Below are 11,878 nucleotides of genomic sequence, written 5' to 3' on the forward strand. Positions count from 1 at the left end.
TGCCTTTGATTTGTGAGTCAGAGGCATTCACCTGTGAAATTCAGGAATATGAAATGGGGACTCCTCTTTTAAGACCTTCTCAGACTAAACAAATTCACATTTCCCTCAGTTTCCTGCCCGCTGGCCAATCTGCTGCTTTGTGGCTAACCACAGAAGTGAAGGAGCCCCGAGTCAGGTTTCCAGATGCTTTCTGATATAGAGTAATCGTGTCTGCAGAGGACCTGCAGTCTAGCGCAGCCCAAACCTAAGCCATCTTGGAAGCAGAGCCTATGTTTATGACAGGCAGGCAGTGAAGCAGCAGAGTCTGTTATGAGGAAGTTTCTAGTGGCATCATTTTCCTTGAACATGGTTGCCAGTTTCCCCAAGGTGAGAGCACTAAGCTAAAACACTGGCAAATGATGGTCCAGGAATGACCAGGTAGAAAACAAGTTCTGCAAAGTCATGGTCCTCCCCTTCCCACAAAAGCTGGAACTCTTCAGGCATCAGTTCTGCTTCTGCTAAGAGACCCTGATCTGTAACAGAAACAACAGACAAACAAGAAAATAATAAATCCACCCTCTTCAGTTCAGTTCTGTGATGCCCTCGTGTCTTCCAAGACTTGAATAAAACCTGACACAGTCACCAGTTGGCTTCTTCCCCTAATACAATCCTTGCTACTTTCATTCTTCTTTACCAGTTTACAAATCTCACAAGTAAGAAATAGCAGTTAAACAGCATTGCTTGTCAAATACCATCAACAGTCTGCGGGATGCTCCTCTTCTTAGTCTGAAGCTCTGTGCTATTCTTCATTTGAATAAAAAGAAAAAAGTTGCTCTTTTAAGAAACAGAACTGGGCGCAGTGGTGCACACTGTAATCCTAGCTACTTGGAAGGCAGAAATCAGGAGGATAACAGTTTGAGACCAGCCTGAGCAGAAAGTTCCTAAGACCCCATCTCAATCAATAAATGCTGGAGTTCAACCCCTAGTACCACCAGAGGGAAAAAAAAAAAAAAAAAGAAGAAACACCAGTTATACCTATGTATTTCTGGGAAAACAGCTAAGGTAAATGGTTGAATATGATACATAAGGTAGTATCACTGAAACCACTGAAAGTTTATTCGAATTTTTAGGCAAAAGGATTTATTAGCATCAATGCCATTCAAGAAATTTCTGATCACTACAATACTTAAGAATGGAAAAAATATTAGTTCAATGCTTATTTTATGTATTTAAAGGACTGACAATTCAGCAATCTTTGGAAAACAGCACACGAGACATGGTGATAACAGGAGCAGTTCAAGGCTCCTAAATTTATCCAATTTACCTAAGGCTGGCAGTTTGGTCGGTCCCAGAACCAGTTTCCAGATTGCTCAGCCTGCAGCAGCAACCAGGATGATGCACAAAGAAAAGGAATGTGCTTGATTTTGAAATTGGTCATTATTCAAAGCTTCTGATAAGATGGCTCCATGTCTGGACTCAGTCTTCTCATTGAAGCATAATCATGACCAGCTCAGAGATGTTGCTGGACACAGAAGCAGGCAGGAGAGGGCAGTGGGCACACTGGCCACTCCCCTACAATGCCCATACAGTTCTCTATCTTTACAGCAGAGCATGGTTCAATGCCCCCAGGCCGCATAGGTCCCTGTGTTCATATCACCAGTGTGGCCTGATCCAGCCAGGAAGTCTGACACAGTGGACAAGACCTCTCCTCAGATATATTTCATACTTTACAAAGCTTGAAGACAAGCCACTAAGTGGAACGGAGCAGCTCCAGCCACGTGGAAAACACCTGAGCTTGAGGCACACTCCTCAAAGACGCCTCCCTCCAAGGGAAAGTCCACTTATTTGACGAGATTCCTCATGATGTTTAGGGAGGAACCTCTGTACCCAGATCCAAAATGGTTCCAGTGATTCAGGTAGTGGAAGAGCTGATACAACTCCAGGCGCTTCTGGAACCCTGGGGCCTTGGGGATTTTGCTATGGTAGGCAGAGTAAAAGGAGCTACTGAAGCCCCCAAACATGCCAGCTATCGCCAGCTCATATTCTGAGTGGCCATAGAAAGAAGCTGGGTCAAAAATGATGGGCCCGGAGGAATCTTCTGCTACGTTCCCTCCCCAGAGGTCTCCATGGAGCAAGGCCGGCATGATCTCCAGGTCATGGAACAGGTCAGGGATCTTCAACTGCAGGGAGGAAGATGGAGCCTTAGCAAAGCATTCGATACATACATAGATGCAGATGTTTTCCTAAGTACTGCTCAGATATGCCTGGCTGGGGCGGGGCAGTAGCGGGGGGAGGGGGTTGGACAGGATACTGACAAGGCACTCTGCATCCTGTCCAGAACCAGACTCCCCTACATTGGGCCAAGTGGGGCATGTTCTTGACACCAGTCACGCAACAGGGGCCCTGCTCACCTGTAGAGCAGACCAGAGTTCAAGGGCCTCCCGATCTCCAGACTTCTTCTCCACCATGTCCATTTGGGGCTGAATGCGCTGCTGGGCATAGAACATGACCCAATCCTTCTGCCAGTCATTCACCTGCTCAAGTGACAGTAAAGGAGAAATGCAAAAGTATCCCAGAATGAAAAGGACTGCAGGGAGAGCATGCAGAAAGTATGATGGTCCCAAAAGGCTTAAGAGGGTAAGGGATGACCAGGCAGCATGGGACCTCAGGAACAGGAGCAGTAGGAAGCAGGCACACTGCAGGATCCCCTCTGTAGCCTTCTAAGAGTAAAGAGCACTGGGACATTTTCTTTAAATTATACTCATTCTGGAACACAGAGGCCAGAGCTAGCTGACTCTCCCTGACCCCATTACTCATTTTTGACTATCTGCCTACAGCTGCCTGGCCACAGAAGATCCCTATCTGAAAGTGATAATGAGAAAAATCATGTGAAGCCTCTTTCAAAAACACCTCCAAGGGCTGGGATGTAGCTTGGTGGTACAGCACTTGCCTAGCACGTGAGAGGCCCTGGGTTCAATCCCAGCACCAAAAAAGAAAAGACAAAAAAAAAAAAAAAACCTCCAAGAAAGGATGTCCAGGCCACAGGTGCTTACCACTCTCGAGGGAAGCAAGACAGAGACATAAGAGTAGAGCAGCCCATGGAGCAGGATGTGACACCAGAGGATAGAGGATAGAGCATCATATGCACACAAACACACCTGTACAGTGAGTTACAGGTAAGAAAAGAAGGTGCAGTGCTGCTGATACACCCCTTGGGGCAGGCAGGACCAAGAAAGCATACTACTCAGGGTCCTGAGGCAGGTTTCCAGACAATCTCCTACAACATTTCAAAATGTGTGCCCCTGTGCCCACCAGGACACCCTGGAAGTCTTCTAGATTTCTTAGTAACTCTTCCTGAGGGGGCCACCTGCTTGGCCTCTGAAAGCAGAGCTGCTGTCCAATCCACTCCACATTTGCTGGACAGCAAGCAGAACTCCCCAGAAACTCCCAGGAAACCAGGCTTAAAACAATAAACCTGACAGGACACTCCCTTATCGCTGTGCTGTCTCTGACCTTGGCATTCATTGGGGATTGAATCCAAGACCCCCATACCAAATGTCTGGAATTCTCAAATCCTTATATAAAATGGTGTGGAATTTGCATAAAATCCTCACCTCCCCCCTGACACTCTCATACTTTAAATCATTTCTGGATTGTTTATAATACCTCATGTAAGTGCTATGTAAACAGTTTTTAGACTGTATGGCAAGAAAAAAGTCTGTCCAGGCATGGCTCAAGTGGTAGAGCGCCTACCTAGCAAGCATGAAGCCCTGAGTTCAAACCTCAGTATTGCCTGAATAAAATTAAAAAAAAAAAAAAAAAAGAGTCTATCCATGTTCGGTGCAAACACAATTTTTTCCAGAGTATTTTCAACATATACTTAGTTGAATATGCAGATGCAACACTCATGACATGGAGGGCTGACTATATTTAAAAGAAAACATTTCTAAAATTTCCTAATTTTTTCTCACTTGAAATCTGCAACCCAAATGGCTGGCCCTTCTGTTTCCCCATGCTTATGTAGTATATAATGTGAGTAAACCTCATGTCAAGTTCTTACAAATCAGTAAAGAAAAGTGGGTACAAAGACTTGCAAAATCTCACAGAAAAGTAAGAGGGCACTTTCCTCTGCAGCATCTGAACAACTGATCTGACTGTGAAATGGAAGCACTGGCTTTGTCACTCACCTGGGGAAGGTATCCACAACATGTCACCACATCAAACCCAAACTGGTCCACAAACAGCCTTTCCTCCTGCCCACCTCCTTTCCCTTGCATGCAAAGGAAATAAAGAAAGATCACCAGTTAGTTCTATTGTTCCAAGAGACCCTTAGGCCCTATTATTGGAGCTGAGAGTCACCTCGAGGCCTGACCTCAGTGTGGTAGTGGTAAGGACCATCTCATGTCCTCACCCAAGGGCCTCAGTCTCTACTAACCCTCAGGTCACTCAGAACAGGGACTGTTCCAGCATATTCAATAACCAAGGACAATAGCTATCCCAGAAGTGGTACCAGAGGATACATGGGGTAGGGTGGGGGTAGATAACAGTGTGTCAAAAAAAAAAAAATTGATGGTCTTTAGAAGAAAAAAAAAAAATCTACCCCATAAGCCATAAGGAAAGAAGGAAAGGATTATTTTCAGTGTCCTACATAGTGCCATTGCTTTTTTTTTTTTTTGCAGTACTGGGTCTTGAACTCAGGGCCTGTACTTTGAGCTACTCCACCAGCCCTTTTTTATGATGGATTTTTTTCAAGATAGGGTCTTGTGAACAATTTGCCCAGGCTGGCTTTGAACCGTGATCCTCCTGATCTCTGCCTCCTGAATAGCTAGGATTACAGGTATGAGACACCAACATCCGGCAAGTACCATTACTTTGAAACAGTCTCAATCCTGTGCAGCTCCCAAAACTCAAAGAAAAGCCCAACTACTTAAACTCCATGCAGCTTAGAAGGAACAGGAAAGGCAGCCTGATGCTCTTGTAAGTACAACCTCATAGGATATGTACCTGTCATTAGGTCCTGTGCACTAAATTCTGGGTTATCTGCTTTCTAACTCTATCTAGCAGAGTCAGCACAAGGGCTAGCAGCGTCAGCACAAGGGTTACATATGGGATTATCAACTGTTAGAGGTTTAAAATACTGGAAAACTCCCTCAGTGCTAACACCACACTAAGCTCTAGATAGGTCAGAGAACTATCATTCTGAGCCTCAATAATAATGTGTTCTTAGAAGAACAGACACTGTGCTTAAAAGACTGCTCTTGCAAAGAAAGCCAGAAAAACTCTGACTAGATTTTCTTCTGGCAAGTGAGAGGTAAAAGTAACTTTGAGGTACAGCACTAGTTCCTGTCTTTCAAGTACTTGTTTTGACTTACATTGCAGATGTGCAGCCTTAAGGTGATGACTTTGCCATCAAACACAGAATAGATGCTCACAGGCTACAACATAACCCCATTCCCAAATCCACACTAAATGGGTGTCCTCCTCTAGGGAGGGTCCCCTGGGATCCACCCAGCTCCTTACCAACTGTGCCAGCCTCCTTCAGGAATGTCTCTCCAAGCTTCTTGTTCTCAAGGTGTAAATCCGCAAGCTGGGCTCCAAGCTTTGCAGCATGACTGTAAAACCAAAAGGCAGCAACTAAACAGATGACACACAAATAGCAGAGACACATTCTTGTGAAAGGTCTCAGGGCACATAAAGTCCCAGAAAGTTTGTTCTATTGAAGCAAGAGGGAGACAAAGGACTCCGGTTATTTGATGGGTCTTTTCCAGCCTCATTTGACTTTGTAGCTCGATCCTTTGTCATCATCTCTTTAAGAGATTCCCTCCTTCCTTGGCCTCTGGCTGGCAGAGAGTGCATGCCACTCATTCTGCAGAGCCAATCATAAGTAGTCACAGGCTCTTCATACCATACTCCTCAACATTATGCCCCAGGTACAAGCGTCAGGAGAAAAGAACCATACAGAGGAAAGATAAAGTCTTTGTACTTAACCTGAGAGGATGGTAACAAGACAGACCTGCTCAGATACCGCATGTCCAAATGCTCCATCACAAGCATACTCCCACCTCCAGGAGCATCGAGAACCTTGATGGGCTTGGGCACTTTCACTGTGCCTGTTTTCAGAATGGCAGTTAAACTTGCCATCTCACCTTCAAACATTCTTTTGGCCTGTCAGAAAAATAACGGAGAAGGAAAAAGAGGGAAGGAAGGGAGAGCAAGGTCACTAGAAAAACTCTATATAGACATGTTTTCTTCTGCATTATAATTTCAAGCTATGCTGGACTGAGGACTCAACAGACATGAACAGTCTTTTCAAAGCTACTTGTCAGCAGAGTGAGTTGTAAGTGCTAAAGCTGCACAGGAATAATCAGGCTTGTACTTCCAAGCACTGTACCATACTTTTATGCTGTACTTGAATCCAAAGTCTCTCCAGAGAGGAAAGCAGACATCTACTCATATTCCCCTGAGCACAGAGCTGACTGTAGATATGGGTTCTCTTTCTCAGCATCCTCAGACAAGACCTCAACCACAACCCTTTCCACAGACAGGACACAGGTGGCCCTCCATCTGTATATGCCAGGAACCTGGGGTCACTTTCACCTAAATGGACTACCAAGTTCTATGCTACCCCCCATTGGCACTGGAAACCATCTCATCTTGACTACTATTTCTATTCATTCTTAGTGACCATTCTCTAACGGTCTCCCTGCTCATCACACTGCAGTGATCTCTCTCTCTCTTTTGGTTGGACTAGGGTTTGAACTCAGTGCTTCCTGCTTGCAAAGCAGGTGCTCTACTGCTTGAGCCATACTTCCAGTCCATTTTGGTCTGGTTATTTTTAGAGATGGGGTCTCGCAAACAATTTGCCTGGGCTAGCCTCAAACTACAATACTCCCAATCTCAATGTCCCAAGTAGGTAGGATTACAGACTTGAGCCACTGGCACCCAGCTCAGTGGTCCCTCTTGAAGGCAAATCTAATCCTGGGCACATCTGAGCCTGTAACACTTCCCACTTCCTGTACAATGACAGACTTGATCCCTTTCTGGCCATAACCCTCCCTCTCTCCTTCCTTCCCTCCCTATCTCTGTGTTCCTATCCCCTGACTCTACAAGCCTCGAAGCCCCACAGGAAATGTCACCTTTGCTCGGAACATTATGCTCCCAACTTTCACCAAGTCAGTTCCTTCCGATTTCAACTTAACATCAGTTTCAATTGCTCAGGGAAGTCTTCTCTTACTTCCCATAGTAATTTCTTCCCCTTAAAATACTCCCCCTTTTTAAAGGGCAAATGTCACTAGAAGATATGCAGAAAAGTATGGAGTTTTTGCTCCTATTTACTGTGTATGGAACAGGAAATGCTTCTGTCTTCTCCCTACTGTTCCTCTCCTAATAAACTTTACTGCTACTTTTACTAAAAAAAAAAAAAAAAAAAGTACAACTCCTCAGTATCTAATTTAATGGACTCATAACCATCACTCAGATCAAGAGTACAGATACTGCCAGAAAGTTCTCTCCTCTACATCGAAAGCCATTGCTCACGCCTCAAAGATAGCCACCTCTACCCTCACTTCTGCCATCAGTCATTTTGCCTGCTTGGTCGTTCTATACAGAGTAATGTGGCTTCTGGCTTCTTCATTCCACGCTGCATTTGTTATGTTGGTGCATAAACTACAACAGTTTATTCTCTATGTATAGTGCTCCACTGTATATATTCCACAATGTAATTGCCCATTCTAATGTTGATGAACAACAAAGCATCCAATTTGAGGCTATTATAAACAGTGTTATTATAAATAGTGGACATTCTTCTTTTTAGTCTCATAGTTACTAACTGTGATTTGGGCGAGTTAGTCACACTTTTTATGCCTCAGCTTCCTCATCTGTAAAATGGGAATACTAAAATTCTTAGGTTTGATGCCATGATTAACTGAGCTAGCAGCTAACACACAGTCTGTTCTAAACATTTATGAAAATTATTATTACTAACTAGAGAGCCCAAGTTGATGAGAAGGTAAGAACTGTATCTTAAACAGAACTTTCACAGAGTTTTCTTTAGAAGATAAAGGGGGAGGAAGTGGGCCCTGACTACATTTTTACTAGGCTACTGGTTGTGAGACTAAAGCAACAGGTACTATTTTTTAAAAACTCAAGAAAAGGTGAAAGAGGGCATGTGAACACAGATAAAAGTCAGGCTCCTTTACAGAAACATTTACTGCTACATGGCATGAAGTTTCTAAGCTAAGAACAACAGTCCTACTTGTTAGTAGTCCCAATGTATTAGGGTGTAGTTCTACAAAAGATCTATAAAAGATCTACACGAGGAATATGAGAGAAAAACCAATTACACAAACGTGCAAGAGGCAGATAAGAATAATGAAGAAGAAAAACAACCTAGACCAGGTCAACTCCTGCAGGGGTTAAAAAAGAAAAAACGAGAGCAGCCAAGTAGTCTTAAGAGTCTACAGAGACAGGACTTGGGATGTGGCTCATGTGGTAGAGCACCCGCCCAGCAAGTATGAGGCCCTAAACTGAAACCTCAGTACTGGATGAGAGCAGGGGAGAGAGAGAGAGAGAGAGAGAGAGAGAGAGAAACAGACAGACGGACAGACATTAGAACACATTCTCTCCTAGAATGTAAAACATTAAAAAGACACATTTTCAACATAACCAGCAATTGTTTATTCTATGGCCAGAATATCTATATAATTTACACTGCATAATCCAGAGCAAGCAAGAAAATGACATGGAATTATCTGCCAAAGAACTAGAAGGAGGTTTGGCAAAATGAAAATGGGCTTTGAAGATGAAATAAGTAAATGATTCAAATCTAGCATAGAAGAAAGTTTAAAAAACATTAGTAGAGCCAGACACTGGTGGCTCATGCCTGTAATCCTAGCTATTCAGGCAGCAGAAATCAGGAGGATTGAGGTTCAAAGCCAACAGGGACAAATAGGTCTCAAGCCTGTATCTTGAAACCCAACATACAAAAGGGCAGGCAGAGTGGTTCAAGTGGTAGACTGAGGTCCTAAGTTCAAATCCCAGTACCACTTAAAAAAAAAAAAAGCATCACTAGAGATGAGTGGGTAGCTCAGGGGTGGAGCACCTGTCTAGCTTAGGTGTGTGGCCCTGAGCTCAACCTCCAGATCAGGGAAAAAAAAAAAAAAAAAAAAAATCACTCTAAGTAGTTCCATTTCGACCAATGGAAAATATTTAAGTCCCCTGTAGTCAATGCCAAGTTTTGAATAATCACAAATGTGAGGGAAGTGAAATAAAAGATGTAAAGGATGGATGCCACATAAAAGGAACAACAAACAAGCAAATAAAAAACAAAAAAGAGAAGCCCTGTGCACAATGTGAGGAGGGACAGTGCTGCTACATAAGTATTGGTGCTTGGGGTAAATCAATTTAAGAGTAACTGCAAGGTCAAATAGTTGACAAATCCCTAAAAAAAAAAAAAAATGTAGAGGATGAGACAGAGCTGACCTCTGCAGATAGGCTGGAAGCTGGGCAGGAACAGTAGCATTTCAGAGTAAGATTAGCCCACATAATTGAGGGCAGGGTTCCTTTCTGGGAAGAAAAGGAAAATAGCTGGGCACCTGTAGTCCTAGCTACTCAGGAGGCAGGGATCAGGAGGACTGTGGTTCAAAGCCAGCGTGGACAAATGATTCACAAGATGCTATCTCAAAAATACTCAACACAAAAAGGGCTGATGGAGAGACTCAAGTGGTAGAGCGCCTGCAAGCATAAAGCCCTGAGTTCAAACCCCAGTACCACACAAAAAAAGAAAATAACTGCAAGAATGAATTCTAAATCAGATGTAGTGTCACAAATCTGTAATCCCAGCACTGGAAAGGCTGAAGCAGGAAGATGGAAAGTTCAAGGCCAAGCTTTCTTTTCTTTTTTTTTTCTGGTACCAAGGCTTGATGTCAGCACCTACACCTTGAGCCACTCTACCAGCCCTTTTTTTGTGTGTTAGGTATTTTCGAAATAGGGTCTTGCAAACTATTTGACCAGGCTAGCTTTGAATCTCGATCCTCCAGATCTCTGCCTCCTAAGTAGCCAGGATTACAGGCATGAGCCATTGGTGTCTGGCAAGGGCAACCTTTTATGGGCTGCCTAAAAAAGAAAAAGCATTCTAAGGAAAAGATAAAAGCACAGCGAGGGTGTGTGAGATGTAGAGCTTGGTAAGAGAAAAAGCACCTCCTGATCTATTTGAAAAGGTATGCCCAATCCTACTCAATCCCTGGGGAGCCATCTTAAACCCAGGCAGAGACTGGCAGACAGGACTGGAGCAGTGAGGCTCGAAGTTTAGGTTCTGGGTCTGGGATCTTTCCGCAGGGCCCTTGAGAAAGTGACACACAATCAGAATAGGATGGGGTGGCTACTCTATCCCAGGTCTTTGATACATGGGGTTTCATCTCTTGTTCAAAACTCACCAGACACAGCCAGGTGCCAGTGACTCACGTCTGTAAGCCTAGCTACTGGGAGGCTGAGATAGGGAGGATCACGGTTGGAGGCCAGCCAGGGGAAATAGTTCAAGAGACCCCATCTCCAAAATAACCACAGCAAAACGAACTGGAGGTGTAGCTCAAGCATGGAGCACCTGCTATGCAAGCGTGAAGCCCTGAGTTTAAATACCAGTCCCACCAAACAACGAAAAACCTCGCCCTACACAAAGTAGTGGAGGACCATCGCAGGAACCCCATCGCAGGAACCCCATCGCAGGAACCCCATCCACAGCACGCACGTGCACCACCGCGGCGGTCACGCACGGGTAGCGCCCCAACTCCAGTGCTGGTCCGCAAAGGTCACACACCTCCGACCCGGGCACTGGACCCGAACCAGGACCTGAGCACTGGACGCGAGCTGGCCCCGGACCGAGGACCCGATACACAGATCCCAAGCCCGGTCCAGAATTCCGGACCCGAACCCGATCCCAGACACAGATCCTGCCCAAACCAGGACGCGACCCAGACCCTGAACCGGAACCAGTACCTGAGCCCAGCCCCGAATCTAGACCCTGGACCCGGAGTCCTTCACGAGCCGGCCCCGGACCTGAGCTCTGTCCCCGAACCAGAGCGCAGACCCCAGACCCGAACCGGAACTAGAACCTAGCTCCGCATCCCGGACCAGAACCCCCGGGCGCGGAATCCAGACTCTAACAGGGCCCCAGCTTCGAGCCCTCCGGCCCCGCCCACCGCCCCTACCTCGGCCTTGGAATTCACTTTCACAAACACTCGTCCTCTGTCCGTGTCGTAACTCTGGCCCTGGCTAATGCACCCGCCTCCCGAGTGGCCAGTGGCCTTGACGAAGCCATAACCCAGCTCCCGCCTCAGCAGCGCCTCCATGTTCCCCCCGGGCCGCTGACCCTTCTCAGGCCTGCGGAGGAAGCGAGCGGCGGCGGCGGCGGCGGCGGAGGGGCGGGGCAGACGGAGACTGCACAGGGATTGGATGACGGGAGGAAAGGGGCGGAACCTGGCCCGTCGTTGGAGACGCAGGCCCGCTCGCGGATTGGGTGATGGGAGGGGCAGGCCGAGAGCTGGTAGTCGTCCGGGAACTGTGTGAGGGGCGGGGCGTCGCCCGGGAACTGTGTGAGGGGCGGGGCGTCGCCCGGGAATTGTGTGAGGGGCGGGGCGTCGCCCGGGAACTGTGTGAGGGGCGGGGCGTCGCCCGGGAATTGTGTGAGGGGCGGGGCGTCGCCCGGAGGGGCGGGGCGAGGTTTCCGGTGTAGGTTTTCAGGCTGTCTGCTTTAAACCCTGCACAATATACCTCCGGTTTAGGGGGCTCCGTCCGACCTAGGACCGGAGAAGTAGAGCCGCCTGAGACCCGGAGAGGCCCGCGACAGCAAGTGCGTGGCAAGGTCGGGCTCTAGTTGGGCGGCGGGGGCTACGGCTGGTCCCCG

At 46.5% G+C, this 11,878-nt stretch overlaps 1 protein-coding gene across 2 annotated transcripts; it reads right to left on the reverse strand.

Annotated features, from left to right (window-relative positions):
• Positions 1-1,056: 1,056 nt before the first annotated feature.
• Fn3krp (fructosamine 3 kinase related protein) lies at positions 1,057-11,403 on the reverse strand. 2 transcript variants are annotated; one of them, XM_074044821.1, is made up of 6 exons: positions 10,972-11,147; positions 5,993-6,144; positions 5,500-5,591; positions 4,167-4,249; positions 2,391-2,513; positions 1,057-2,159 (listed from the first exon to the last, which is right to left on the reverse strand). In XM_074044821.1, the coding sequence occupies exons 2-6, from the start codon at positions 6,133-6,135 to the stop codon at positions 1,821-1,823; spliced, it is 780 nt and encodes a 259-aa protein (XP_073900922.1). In that variant the 5' UTR covers positions 6,136-6,144; positions 10,972-11,147; the 3' UTR covers positions 1,057-1,820. The 2 variants fall into 2 exon arrangements, with proteins under 2 accessions (XP_073900922.1, XP_020023732.1); XM_020168143.2 differs by lacking the exon at positions 10,972-11,147 and adding an exon at positions 11,184-11,403 and having other exon boundaries at positions 1,060-2,159.
• Positions 11,404-11,878: the final 475 nt, after the last annotated feature.

This window comes from Castor canadensis, chromosome 11 (assembly GCF_047511655.1).
Source record: "Castor canadensis chromosome 11, mCasCan1.hap1v2, whole genome shotgun sequence".
In the NCBI taxonomy this organism is placed as follows: domain Eukaryota; kingdom Metazoa; phylum Chordata; class Mammalia; order Rodentia; family Castoridae; genus Castor; species Castor canadensis.